Here is a 14705-nt window from a genome sequence, read left to right as displayed (position 1 = left end):
GCAAGGCACTAGAAAATTAAAACTGGACAGAATGTCAAAACCTTCTGAGACTTTATCCAGTGGCCCCTGTATGAGCCCATGGGAGCTCACTTCTGAGGATACTCAATAGAAAAAAAATCCCAAGAACCCACATCCTGTAGGAAGAATACACCTGGCCTTCATGCTTCAAGGAGAAAGATGGAGTCTAGAAGAGAGACGGAGTACAACGTTGTCTACCAGAGGAACAAATTCCATCCCTGAGTCCCACACATATTTTATGAACCCGAGACGGTAAAGTTCTAAGGTCTGCAGCAAAGACACAGCTAGATGAGAGGAGCAAACACCTGCTCTGACCAGACAGCTCACTGCTTGGAGTGCTGTGCCTCCCTCCACAGGCTTTCTGAGTCCTTACAGACAGATCCTATCTGGGGCTACCTTGCTAGGAAACCCTCAGAACTCCCCATTCTAGAAAACACAACAGGAATCAAGATTTTGGAGTTTCCAGGAGCACAAACTCGAGCTGCAGGTAAACAGACACCAGGATTGGAAATCTCTCAAGACAAATGGTCAGTGGGCCAGCTGGAGCATTAATCTAGATTAACTCCTCCCTCTACCTCATTTATAAATTTATGCAGCCATACCTCTGTATAAATCTAGCTGTTCTCTGTCTTTGGGATTCTTCTCTCTCCTCAGTCTCCTGCGAGTTTCTCATTCTCTCTGTTCTCTGTTCGCAGCTTACAAACACCATGAAGACTCTCCACCTTCTGTTGCTGATATCTGGCCTCCTCTCCGTGTTTGTCAAAGGTAAACACCATCACCTGCTAGAGAACTAACCAGGGCGAGGGAAACAGAGACTGAGGAAGGCTGAAGGATGCTGCTTTGAAGGCAGCATTCTTGAGAGAGAATTCAGAGGGCAGTGGCTGCATTGATGACCATAATGTCTATAAATTCTACCGTGGGCACCATGGGTCTGATCATGGCATGGATGCAGGCTTGTCCCTGGCAGCTCCCAGCACCTCATCATTTGTTTATGTCATGAGTGTGAAGGAACTGTCTTTGCAGAGAGGCAGCCATCATGTTTGCTCCAAGTGAAATGCATCGCTTCTCCCAAAGGTTTGTCAGGCAGTCTTATGACTAACCAGAAGATCTGACAGTCAGGAAAGACTTTATTGTGACAACCAAACACATTTTCCAATGAGGAGATCTCTTCTTGTACAGGGAGTCTGGCTTTGTCTCACAACAGAGATGTCACCTCTCTGAGCCAAAGTTATCCTGATAAGAAATCTTACAATAGGAATCAAGAACGCATTTGAACCATGCAGTTGTGGCCCACTAATCCCAGCACTTAGGCAGGGGCAAGGGCAGGGGCACATGCAGGCAGCTCTCTGAATTCAAACAACCTGGTTTATATAGTGAGTTGCAGGACAGCCAGGGCTACACGAAGAAACCCTGTTTCAAAACAACAAACAAACACAAACAGAACACGTTTCAATTCTGCACTCTCACACACTGAATCTTGGATAAATCATGTTTCCTGCCTTTGTTATTTCATCCCTGAAACAGGGCTCCTCTAGGAGGAAGAGGCTGGCAAAATTTATGGGAAAAAAAGTTATTATTCCTGTCTGCAGGCTATCACTTTATCTTAGAGATTTGCCTTGTTACTTATGGCAAATATATTTGCCCCAGTTTTCCTTTCCGAAGCCTCTTGATCAAGGTTTTTCCAGGCATCTGGTTGTGGCTCATTGCAGAGGTAATCAGCTTCCTGAATTGAAATGTTTAGGAACTAGTAAATGTCAGAATTTTCTGAATATTAAAGAACACGATGTTTAATTTGTCTGGATTTACAGTGCGTGCGTATATGCGTGCCTATGTTCGCGCATGTGTGCGTGCACGCGCGCGCTGGTTTCACTGAGAAAATAAACTTGTCGTTTCTTTCATATGTTACAAAGTCAAGATAGTTTTAAAACATCTTTTTCTCATATTTACATCTGCTAACTGTCAGCTTGTTTCTGAGTACCTTACTCAAAGACGAAAGAACATTCTGGGTACGAATGGCCACATGTTCTTATCTACCCTAAGAAAGAAGCAGGCATCCAGGGACACAGGCATTAAGATTGCTGCATTTGTCAGATGAATTGGACTCTAGTTTTCTCTTGTTTTGTTTTTACTAGAATCCGGAATCAAAATAAGGATGATGTCAAATAAGGAGTTTGCTAGTGTTCTTTGCCCTTAAGTATCGTGGAAAAATTTGAGGAACACCATTTATTTTTTATTCTGATTCTTTAAGGATCTGGTTCAGGTCAGCTGCGAATCCACACTGTCCCAGTGGTGTTTTCCTGATGGGAAAGTCTTTTTTTTTTAACTTTTGTCCCCAGTACTGGGAGCTTTCTCTCTCTCTCTCTCTCTCTCTCTCTCTCTCTCTCTCTCTCTCTCTCCCCTCTCTCTCTTTTTTATTAACTTGAGTATTTCTTATATACATTTCGAGTGTTATTCCCTTTCCCGGTTTCCGGGCAAACATCCCCCTAATCCCTCCCCCTCCCCTTCTTTATGGGTATTGCCCTCCCCACCCTCCCCCCATTGCCGCCCTCCCCCTAACAATCTAGTTCACTGGGGGTTCAGTCTTAGCAGGACCCAGGGCTTACCCTTCCACTGGTGCTCTTACTAGGATATTCATTGCTACCTATGAGGTCAGAGACCAGGGTCAGTCCATGTATACTCTTTAGGTAGTGGCTTAGTCCCTGGAAGCCCTGGTTGGTTGGCATTGTTGTACATATGGGGTCTCGAGCCCCTTCAAGCTCTTCCAGTTCTTTCTCTGATTCCTTCAACGGGGGTCCTATTCTCAGTTCAGTGGTTTGCTGCTGGCATTCGCCTCTGTATTTACTGTATTCTGGCTGTGTCTCTCAGGAGCAATCTACATCCAGCTCCTGTCGGTCTGCACTTCTTTGCTTCATCCATCTTGTCTAATTGGGTGGCTGTATATGTATGGGCCACATGTGGGGCAGTCTCTGAATGGGTGTTCCTTCTGTGTCTGTTTTAATCTTTGCCTCTCTATTCCCTGCCAAGGGTATTCTTGTTCCCCTTTTAAAGAAGGAGTGAAACATTCACATTTTGATCATCCGTCTTGAGTTTCATTTGTTCTATGCATCTAGGGTAATTCAAGCATTTGGGCTAATACCCACTTATCAATGAGTGCATACCATGTGTGTTTTTCTGTGATTGGGTTAGCTCACTCAGGATGATATTTTCCAGTTCCAACCTTTTGCCTACGAATTTCATAAAGTCATTGTTTTTGACAGCTGAGTAATATTCCATTGTGTAGATGTACCACAATTTCTGTATCTATTCCTCTGTTGAAGGGCATCTGGGTTCTTTCCAGGTTCTGGCTATTATAAATAAGGCTGCTATGAACATAGTGGAGCACGTGTCTTTTTTATATGTTGGGGCATCTTTTGGGTATATGCCCAAGAGAGGTATAGCTGGATCCCCAGGCAGTTCAATGTCCAATTTTCTGAGGAACCTCCAGACTGATTTCCAGAATGGTTGTACCAGTCTGCAATCCCACCAACAATGGAGGAGTGTTCCTCTTTCTCTGCATCCTCACCAGCACTTGCTGTCACCTGAGTTTTTGATCTTAGCCATTCTCACTGGTGTGAGGTGAAATTTCAGGGTTGTTTTGATTTGCATTTCCCTTATGACTAAAGATGTTGGACATTTCTTTAGGTGTTTCTCAGCCATTCGGCATTCCTCAGCTGTGAATTCTTTGTTTAGCTCTGAGCCCCATTTTTTAATAGGGTTATTTGTCTCCCTGTGGTCTAACTTCTTGAGTTCTTTGTATATTTTGGATATAAGGCCTCTATCTGTTGTAGGATTGGTAAAGATCTTTTCCCAATCTGTTGGTTGCCGTTTTGTCCTAACCACAGTGTTCTTTGCCTTACAGAAGCTTTGCAGTTTTATGAGATCCCATTTGTCGATTCTTGATCTTAGAGCATAAGGCATTGGTGTTTTGTTCAGGAATTTTTTTCCAGTGCCCATGTGTTCCAGATGCTTCCCTAGTTTTTCTTCTATTAGTTTGAGTGTATCTGGTTTGATGTGGGCGTCCTTGATCCACTTGGACTTAAGCTTTGTACAGGGTGATAAGCATGGATCGATCTGCATTCTTTTACATGTTGACCTCCAGTTGAACCAGCACCATTTGCTGAAAATGCTATCTTTTTTCCATTTGATGGTTTTGGCCCCTTTGTCAAAAATCAAGTGCCCATAGGTGTGTGGGTTCATTTCTGGGTCTTCAATTCTGTTCCATTGGTCTATCTGTCTGTCTCTGTACCAATACCATGCAGTTTTTATCACTATTGCTCTGTAATACTGCTTGAGTTCAGGGATAGTGATTCCCCCTGAAGTCCTTTTATTGTTGAGGATAGTTTTAGCTATCCTGGGTTTTTTGTTATTCCAGATGAATTTGCAAATTGTTCTGTCTAACTCTTTGAAGAATTGGATTGGAATTTTGATGGGGATTGCATTGAATCTGTAGATCGCTTTTGGTAAAATGGCCATTTTTACTATGTTAATCCTGCCAATCCATGAGCATGGGAGATCTTTCCATCTTCTGAGGTCTTCTTCAATTTCTTTCTTCAGAGTCTTGAAGTTCTTATTGTACAAATCCTTTACTTGCTTGGTTAAAGTCACACCGAGGTACTTTATATTACTTGGGTCTATTGTGAAGGGTGTCGTTTCCCTAATTTCTTTCTCGGCTTGTTTCTCTTTAGTGTAGACGAAGGCTACTGATTTATTTGAGTTAATTTTATACCCAGCCACTTTGCTGAAGTTGTTTATCAGCTTTAGTAGTTCTCTGGTGGAACTTTTGGGATCACTTAAATATACTATCATATCATCTGCAAATAGTGATATTTTGACTTCTTCTTTTCCGATCTATATCCCCCTGACCTCCTTTTGTTGTCTGATTGCTCTGGCTAGAACTTCAAGAACTATATTGAATAAGTAGGGAGAGTGTGGGCAGCCTTGTCTAGTCCCTGATTTTAGTGGGATTGCTTCAAGTTTCTCTCCATTTAGTTTAATGTTAGCAACTGGTTTGTTGTTTATGGCTTTTACTATGTTTAGGTATGGGCCTTGAATTCCTATTCTTTCCAGGACTTTTATCATGAAGGGGTGTTGTATTTTGTCAAATGCTTTCTCAGCATCTAATGAAATGATCATGTGGTTTTGTTCTTTCATTTGTTTATATAATGGATCACGTTGATGGTTTTCCGTATATTAAAAGATCCCTGCATGCCTGGGATGAAGCCTACTTGATCATGGTGGATGATTGTTTTGATGTGCTCTTGGATTCGGTTTGCCAGAAGTTTATTGAGTATTTTTGCGTCGATATTCATAAGGGAAATTGGTCTGAAGTTCTCTTTCTTTGTTGGGTCTTTGTGTGGTTTAGGTATAAGAGTAATTGTGGCTTCATAGAAGGAATTCGGTAGTGCTCCATCTGTTTCAATTTTGTGGAATAGTTTGGATAGTATTGGTATGAGGTCTTCTATGAAGGTCTGATAGAATTCTGCACTAAACCCGTCTGGACCTGGGCTCTTTTTGGTTGGGAGACCTTTAATGACTGCTTCTATTTCCTTAGGAGTTATGGGGTTTTTTAACTGGTTTATCTGTTCCTGATTTAACTTCAGTACCTGGTATCTGTCTAGGAAATTGTCCATTTCCTGCAGATTTTCAAGTTTTGTTGAATATAGGCTTTTATAGTAAGATCTGATGATTTTTTGAATTTCCTCTGAATCTGTAGTTATGTCTCCCTTTTCATTTATGATTTTGTTAATTTGGACATACTCTCTGTGTCCTCTCGTTAGTCTGGCTAAGGGTTTATCTATCTTGTTGATTTTCTCAAAGAACCAACTTTTGGTTCTGTTGATTCTTTCTATGGTCCTTTTTGTTTCTACTTGGTTGATTTCAGCTCTGAGTTTGATTATTTCCTGGCTTCTACTCCTCCTGGGTGTATTTGCTTCTTTTTGTTCTAGAGCTTTTAGGTGTGTTGTCAAGTTGGTGACATATGCTCTTTCCTGTTTCTTTCTGCAGCACTCAGCGCTATGAGTTTTCCTCTTAGCACAGCTTTCATTGTGTTCCATAAGTTTGGGTATGTTGTACCTTCATTTTCATTAAATTCTAAAAAGTCTTTAATTTCTTTCTTTATTTCTTCCTTGACCAGGTTATCATTGAGTAGAGCATTGTTCAATTTCCACGTATATGTGGGCATTCTTCCCTTATTGTTATTGAAGACCAGCTTTAGGCCGTGGTGGTCTGATAGCATGCATGGGATTATTTCTATCTTTCTGTACCTGTTGAGGCCCGTTTTTTACCAATTATATGGTCAATTTTGGAGAAAGTACCATGAGGAGCTGAGAAGAAGGTATATTCTTTTGCTTTAGGATAGAATGTTCTATAAATATCTGTTAAGTCCATTTGGCTCATGAGTTCTCTTAGTCTGTCTATGTCTGTGTTTAATTTCTGTTTCCATGATCTGTCCATTGATGAGAGTGGGGTGTTGAAATCTCCTACTATTATTGTGTGAGGTGCAATGTGTGTTTTGAGCTTTAGTAAGGTTTCTTTTACGTATGTAGGTGCCCTTGTATTTGGGGCATACATATGTAGGATTGAGAGTTCATCTTGGTGAATTTTTCCTTTGATGAATATGAAGTATCCTTCCTTATCTTTTTTGATGACTTTTAGTTAAAAATTGATTTTATTTGATATTAGAATGGCTACTCCAGCTTGCTTCTTCTGACCATTTGCTTGGAAAGTTGTTTTCCAGCCTTTCACTCTGAGGTAGTGTCTGTCTTTGTCTCTGAGGTGTGTTTCCTGTAGGCAGCAGAATGCAGGGTCCTCGTTGCGTATCCCGTTTGTTAATCTATGTCTTTTTATTGGGGAGTTGAGGCCATTGATGTTGAGAGATATTAAGGAATAGTGATTATTGCTTCCTGTTATATTCATATTTGGATATGAGGTTATGTTTGTGTGCTTTTCTTCTCTTTGTTTTGTTGCCGAGACGATTAGTTTCTTGCTTCTTCTAGGGTGTATCTTGCCTCTTTATGTTGGACTTTACCATTTATTATCCTTTGTAGTGCTGGATTTGTAGAAAGATATTGTGTAAAATTGGTTTTGTCATAGAATATCTTGGTTTCTCCATATATGTTAATTGAGAGTTTTGCAGGATACAGTAACCTGGGCTGGCATTTGTGTTCTCTTAGGGTCTGTATGACATCTGTCCAGGATCTTCTGGCTTTCATAGTTTCTGGCGAAAAGTCTGGTGTGATTCTGATAGGTCTGCCTTTATATGTTACTTGACCTTTTTCCCTTACTGCTTTTAATATTCTTTCTTTATTTTGTGCATTTGGTGTTATGACTATTATGTGACAGGAGGAGTTTCTTTTCTGGTCCAATCTATTTGGAGTTCTGTAGGCTTCTTGTATGCTTATGGGTATCCCTTTCTTTAGGTTAGGGAAGTTTTCTTCTATGATTCTGTTGAAGATATTTACTGGTCCTTTGAGCTGGGAGTCTTCACTCTCTTCTATACCTATTATCCTTAGGTTTGATCTCCTCATTGAGTCCTGGATTTCCTGTATATTTTGGACCAGTAGCTTTTTCTGCTTTATATTATCTTTGACAGTTGAGTCAATGATTTCTATGGAATCTTCTGCCCCTGAGATTCTCTCTTCCATCTCTTGTATTCTGTTGGTGAAGCTCGTATCTATAGCTCCTTGTCTCTTCTTTTGGTTTTCTATATCCAGGGTTGTTTCCATGTGTTCTTTCTTGATTGCTTCTATTTCCATTTTTAATTCCTTCAACTGTTTGATTGTATTTTCCTGGAATTCTTTCAGGGATTTTTGTGACTCCTCTCTATGGGCTTCTACTTGTTTATTTATGTTTTCCTGGAATTCTTTCAGGGATTTTTGCGATTCCTCTCTGTAGGCTTCTACTTGTTTATTAATGTTTTCCTGTGTTTCTCTAAGGGAGTTCTTCACGTCTTTCTTGAAGTCCTCCAGCATCATGATCAAATATGGTTTTGAAACTAGATCTTGCTTTTCTGGCATGTTTGGATATTCCGTGTTTGCTTTGGTGGGAGAATTGTGCTCCGATGATGCCATGTAATCTTGGTTTCTGTTGCTTGGGTTCCTGTGCTTGCCTCTCGCCATCAGATTATCTCTAGTGTTACTTTGTTCTGCTATTTCTGACATTGGCTAGACTGTCCTATAAGCCTGTGTGTCAGGAGTGCTGTAGACCTGTTTTCCTGTTTTCTTTCAGCCAGTTATGGGGACAGAGTGTTCTGCTTTCGGGCGTGTAGTTTTTCCTATCTACAGGTCTTCAGCTGTTCCTGTGGGCCTGTGTCTTGAGTTCACCAGGCAGGTCACTTGCAGCAGAAAAGTTGGTCTTTCCTGTGGTTCCGAGGCTCAAGTTTGCTCGTGGGGTGCTGCCTATGAGCTCTCTGCAGCGGCAGAAACCAGGAAGATCTGCTCTGCCCTTTCTGGGAGCTTCCATGCCCCAGGGTTCCAGATGGCGTTTGGTGTTTTCCTCTGGCGTCCGAGATGTGTGCAGAGTGCAGTCTCTTCTGGTTTCCCAGGCATGTCTGCCTCTCTGAAGGTTTAGCTCTCCCTCCCACGGGATTTGGGTGCAGAGAACTGTTTATCTGGTCGGTCCCTTCAGGTTCGAGGTGTCTCAGATGCAGCAGACCTGCTGCTCCTGGGCCCTCCTCTACAGGAACCCAGAGGCCGTATACAGTTTCCTCTTGGGCCAGGGATGTGAGCAGGGGTGGGCAGTGTTGGTGGTCTCTTCTGCTCTGCAGCCTCAGGAGTGCCCACCTGACCAGGCGGTGAGGTCTCTCTCCCACAGAGTTTGGGAGCAGAGAGCTGCTGCAGGCAGGGATCCGCAGGTTTGCCCCCCCCCCCCCCGCTAAATACAGAAGTGCCCGGTCCTAGAGGAATTTTGCCTCTGTGAGTCCTGAGTTCACCAGGCAGGTCACTTGCAGCAGAAAAGTTGGTCTTACCTGTGGTCCTGAGGCTCAAGTTTGCTCGTGGGGTGCTGCCTGCGAGCTCTCCGCGGCGGCCGGGAAAGTCTTTAACATCATTTCAGTTTCTTGCTTGTTGTAGGTTGATCTGTTTGAGTTGTTGATAATCTCTGAATTTAGTTCGGGTAGAAAAAATAAGTCTATGAACCTATCATTTCTTGCAAGTTCCCATTTACTTTTTTTCAACAAAACTTTACAGTGTATTAACTAATCTATTGTAACACTACCTTTTCCATTTCTTATTTTATTAGGTTAGGGTGCGAAATTCACTCTTTCATTTCCGTTGTCTGAGAACTTTGATTATGTTTTATTGCCTTTTCTGTGTTTCTCTGTTACTCTTCTGTTCATTAAAACATAAATCTGCTTCAGAATTCATAGTCTTTTCAGTCTGCTGTTGTCATGTTTGACTTGTTATTCTAAGATGTTGAGGCACATCATTCAATTGTTTATTTTAGATTTTTTTCTTCCTTTTAAGAATGCAAGTACTCATATAAAAGTTACTTTAGAACTGTCTTAGCTCTATTCCAAAGACTGCGGTCTATTTTGTTTGTGGTATGTGTATGTCCATTAGATTACAGAATTTTAAACTATTCTACTCCATTTATTTTCCTGTCATGGAGAACATTATTTTTCTATTTCATGGTATTCCTACAGACTTTGCAGGTTTTCTTGCTATAGATTTCTGAGTGTGTCTATGCTGTGGCTCAACATTGAATGTTTTTCCTCGACTTAACCCTAGTAGAAGAGGTGTATTGAAATCACCTACTACTATTTTGTCTAGGCCTACTTGTCCTTTTGTGTCCATTAATGTTTGCTTTATGAAATCAAGATCCCTGCTATTTAATAAGTATATACTTAGAACTATTATTTCTTCTTGATATTAATCCCCTTATTAATATGTAGTGGCTTCCTTGTTCTCTTCGAGTAATTCTTAATCGTAGTCAACTTTGTTGACTTGAAGTCAAAATGGTTGATCCAACATTCATTTGCTCAATACTTTGACCTTCAATATTTCTTTATCATTAGTATGTATGTGTTCGCTAATGAGGTGTATTTCTTGGAGAAAACAGATAGTTGCTAATCTGCCCTGACCTAGCAAAGTGATTTCTAAGACTGCTCAATATAAAATTATCTGCTAAGTGAGTATCAGCTCAACCTGAGTTTTAGAGTTCTCAGTCCCACAAATGGAAAGAAGCTATACAAGGAAAGGTAACTGTGGAATTCTCGCTAACAATAACCCAATAGCTTTGAATTATCAATCTCTGCAGTTATACCCCATGTCTAAGAAAGTGAAGAAAACAATCTCCTCACATTTCTGAGTAGTTGGAGCTTGAAGTCAAAGTGACAGCAGTTTTGGATTCTGCTGAGGGATGTCTCCTTAACTGGCAGCTGTGTCTTCTCTCTGCCTTACCACTCAACTAATTCCTATGTGACTATATCTACATTTCTTTTCAAAGAAACCTTATGAACCCTGATAGCTTCCTCCCATATCATTTAATAACATTACCTCTAAAGGGTCTATCTTCAAACAGTCAAATTCATGAGAACAGTGTTGCTGAGATGGGAAAAATGAAAATGTTAGGAGTAATTGAGAGAATGGATTAGTGTAACTACTACAGGAAACTGTTCATTACTAGGAATTTCCTCTAAAAATTATAATGCAACTCAAATGCATGGCTACCAATCCTAGTACTTTGTATACAAGAGAAGCGAAACTCATATGCCAAAGACACATTAGCATTCTAATATTCATAATAGTACTGAGAAACTTCTATGTTTAGAAGTAGAGCAAGAATAAAGCCTGGAAGGTGGATTTGACATAAGATTGAAGCTATTACCACTTAGGGTCATCATGGGCAGATTAACCAGGAATCAGATACAGACAATGACTATGAGCTGGAAACCAGACAGGTGGGGTTTATGTTGCAGCCAAGTGGCTCCATCTAAAGTCCTTCTTTTAGCAGAGTATCAGATAGGGTTATCAAAATGTCTATTCATCCTCTTTTACCTCAATCTCAATGGCAACAGAGTCCAAGACAAGTTTCTCTATAATGGATTTATTCCCTGTGACACCTAGTAACCACAAGCCCCATTTGGACATTGAGAACTGACATTGCTGATGAAATGATGTTTTAGCTTTATCCAGATACTGGCTCCTATAGTGGAAATAACAGAACAGGAGTAAGGCGTAGAAGACCAGTGAGAAGCATCTTTTATTCTTGGATGATGGGACACAACTAAGGTGTTCTTAATTTGTTCCTGAGACTCAAATTTTGAATTCGACATTAGAACCTGAACATGACTGATTAAACACAGGAAGTGGAGTACAAGAACAAGGACATAACATAAAGAAATATTGGAATGAAATTATTAAAAATCATTTAACTTCCTATGACTAGACTCATTGTAAAAATTTTAAGAATAAGACCCTGTGTAGAAATTACTAGGTGAGCAATTTCAATCCAAATAAAAACATCTTCCAACACAGAGTCACACAGTGTTAAGGTGCCCTGTCTCTCAGGTTGGATATGGCCTGTTATTTTAGCCTGTTCAGGTTTCTATCACAAAATGTCACACACCAAGGGTCTTCAATAGTTGATAATCATTTTTTCATAGTACTAGAAAGTTGAAAGTTGGGGCTACAATGTTAGCAGCTCATATGGTTCCTCCATTTGGTTTGTTGATGACACCTCTCTCTTGTATCTATACTCAGCTCTCTTCCTTTGTAACTATCTACATATTCTCATGAAGGGCACCAGCCATGCTCTATTTAGCTATGATGAACTGTTTCAAAAGTCTAGAGCAATTACTGCTGCCTTCTGAGGCACTGGGTTTCAACACAAGATTTTCCAGGTACATAAACACCAAGACTAATGTATTATTTACTTTCTTAAGAAGAAAGGCAATCATAGAAGAAAGGGTTTATTTATTTGTGTTAATGGTTCTATAAGGACATAAGAGTCTATCCTGGCCTGGAGGCCTCACAGCAATCAGCAGGTATAGTAGCTACAACAGGGTCCTGAGAGGTTATACTGAATACTATAATTCTGAAGAACTAGGAGTATGGCAAGACCTTAAAATGTCAATACTAGCCACCGTGACATACTTCCTCCAATGGATAAGTATAAAACACCCCAAAAGAAGCTATCATAGAAACCAAGTGTTCAAATACAGGAGACTGTGGGAGGACCTCTCATTCAAATAACTATGAGTTATGAAGCAAGGTGATAGCTCATTAAATACATAGAAAACTACTCGAGTACCTATCCATTAGAACTTCATGGCACTGAACAGAAGTCATAATAAATTCTAACTGTAGAAAATTGATATTATCATAGAGTAAACATCATTTCATCCTGACAGGAAAGGATGCAAAGTTCCAGTAGAAATAGAGTTAGAGAGGTTGAAGAGCTGATATTATAGAGGTAAGGGCCAGTCTAGCTAAAGATAGATGGTGAGTAGATGCATCACAAAGTTCTCACAGCCGCAGATTCTACTGAAGCATTGCAAACTGAAAAAAATCATTCTCGAATTGTGGTAGAATGAGTTTTAAAATGATCAGGAGTCATCATTTGATTTCCCTGTAAACCTCAAGGCCTCTCAGTAAAAGAAAACCATGTTCAGAGTTTTGCTGCTCTACCTGACTAATGAGCTGTTCACAGGTCTGCTTTTCTTGGTTGTCTCCTAGATTGATTATCTTGGAAGGGAAATTTCTCTTGCGAGCTTTGCAGATCAGTGTCTCTCATCCTTAACAAAAGCACTAAAATCATTGCACAGACAGCTAAAATATACTAACACCTGTGTTCTCTTCTTTCAGGTGTTGGCAGTCACCCTGGTACAGTTCATGTCAGGTTCAAATGTATACCAAAAATAGCAGCTGTTTTCGGCGACAATTGCCCTTTCTATGGCAATGTGGATGGTCTCTGTAATGATAAGAAATCTGTATGCTGCATGGTACCTGTGAGGCTGGATAATATATAGAGCACTGAAGCCATATGAAGAATATTTTACCATTGTTTCAATAAAGTGAATAAAATCTGCCCACTCTTTGAACCAGATTTCTGCAAAACAACAATGATGGACTGTTTTCTATTGATGCTATATATACACAAATAGATGGCATCTTAATTCTTAATGATGGGTCTATAAGAATTCCTAAATTATGCTAGTAATTATTAAGACTATTATAATAAATACTGCTATTAAGTCCTTTCTGATGTCGAAACTGAAATGAGAAGTCTGCAAGTTTTTTTTCTTTATTAACTTGAGTATTTCTTATTTACATTTCGAATGTTATTCCCTTTCCCAGTTTCCAGGCCAACATCCCCCTAACCCCTCCCCCTCCCCTTCGATATGGGTGTTCCCCTCTCCCTCCTCCCCCCATTACCGCCCTCCCCCAACACTGGGGGTTCAGTCTTAGCAGGGCTTCCCCTTCCACTGGTGCTCTTACTAGGCTGTTCATTGCCACCTATGAGGTTGGAGCCCAGGGTCAGTCCATGTACAGTCTTTGGGTAGTGCCTTAGTCCCTGGAAGCTCTGGTTGCTTGGCATTGTTGTTCATATGGGGTCTCAAGCCCCTTCAAGCTCTTCCAGTCCTTTCTCTGATTCCTCCAACGGTGGTCCCATTCTCAGTTCAGGGGTTTGCTCCTGGCATTCACCTATGTATTAGTCTACAAGTTTTTAAGTGTCATGAGTTAATTGCTTCTGAGGTAGAAAGCAGGCACTTAACAACTTAGAGAACATTCTAAGAATTTGTAAAACAATTAACCAAAGGATATAAAAAGGGAACTAATGATATATTGCAGATGCAAGAACAGAAAATAAAATATTGACTGGGTTTATCTAGACAAAACTTCAATGATAACTTACTTAAGGTCTTTAACTCTCCATGAACCTGTAGAGCTAGTGAGAGATAATGACTGTCTAGTGTTAATAGAGACATTTGTAAACATTCTCTGCTGTAAACTTCTTATTCAATTTATGATTTGAATTTATGTTTGAATTTCTAGTGAACTTTTGTAAAAGAAAAAAAATATGCTTGAAAAAAATTTGTGATCTATTCCCCTAGAAAATGTATGTGGCATGTTGATCAAAGGCATTATTAGAGCACAAAGAAAGATCAAGATAAGGAGGAGAAGGACATTACTGTAGGATACTTTAGAAATTAAAGGGAAACTTAGAAATTAAGAGAGCAATACACAGAATGCAGAGGGAAAGAGTTAAAAAGAAGCTTAAGAGAGAGCAGGAGTAGGAAGGCTCCTCCTTGCCTAGGGACAGAACAGATCTTTTCTTAATGAAAGGCAGGCTTAGTTTTACTAAAGAGGACAAAACTTTTTCCTTATGGACTTTGGTTTAATTCATTTAGCAATAAAAGGGTAGAAGCCTTTTCTTTCGCTATGCAATAAAGATTGTAGCTCATTTTCACCCAGAATTGGTGAGTTCTTTCTGCAATGGTGCTTGGTCTTTTGCTCCATATGCACATAAGTATGGATATGTATGTGTCAGTATGTAATATGAAATATGTAGCTGAGACCAACTGTTTTGCATGGAGGTATATGAGTATATATGCATGAACTTGTATATGAATTTGAGTGAGTTTACTCATATTTGCTTGTATAAAAGTTTTTTCTTCTGCCAGTGTGACACTCTTCTCCTAGTTCAAT

General features: G+C 40.1%; 1 protein-coding gene across 3 annotated transcripts; it reads left to right on the top strand.

Moving 5' to 3' along the window:
* Positions 1-280: 280 nt before the first annotated feature.
* Positions 281-13115, top strand: Defb50 (defensin beta 50). Of its 3 annotated transcripts, none has more exons than XM_063275689.1 (3): positions 281-505; positions 714-783; positions 12861-13115. In XM_063275689.1, the coding sequence occupies exons 1-3, from the start codon at positions 307-309 to the stop codon at positions 12970-12972; spliced, it is 381 nt and encodes a 126-aa protein (XP_063131759.1). In that variant the 5' UTR covers positions 281-306; the 3' UTR covers positions 12973-13115. The 3 variants fall into 3 exon arrangements, with proteins under 3 accessions (XP_063131759.1, NP_001032602.1, XP_063131760.1); XM_063275690.1 differs by lacking the exon at positions 281-505 and adding an exon at positions 6061-6118 and having other exon boundaries at positions 661-783; NM_001037513.2 differs by lacking the exon at positions 281-505 and having other exon boundaries at positions 657-783.
* The last annotated feature ends 1590 nt before the right edge of the window (positions 13116-14705 follow it).

This window comes from Rattus norvegicus, chromosome 16, assembly GCF_036323735.1.
Source record: "Rattus norvegicus strain BN/NHsdMcwi chromosome 16, GRCr8, whole genome shotgun sequence".
Lineage (NCBI taxonomy): Eukaryota > Metazoa > Chordata > Mammalia > Rodentia > Muridae > Rattus > Rattus norvegicus.
Note: the sequence above shows the minus strand (reverse complement) of the source record. Positions and strands in the feature narration are given on the sequence as shown.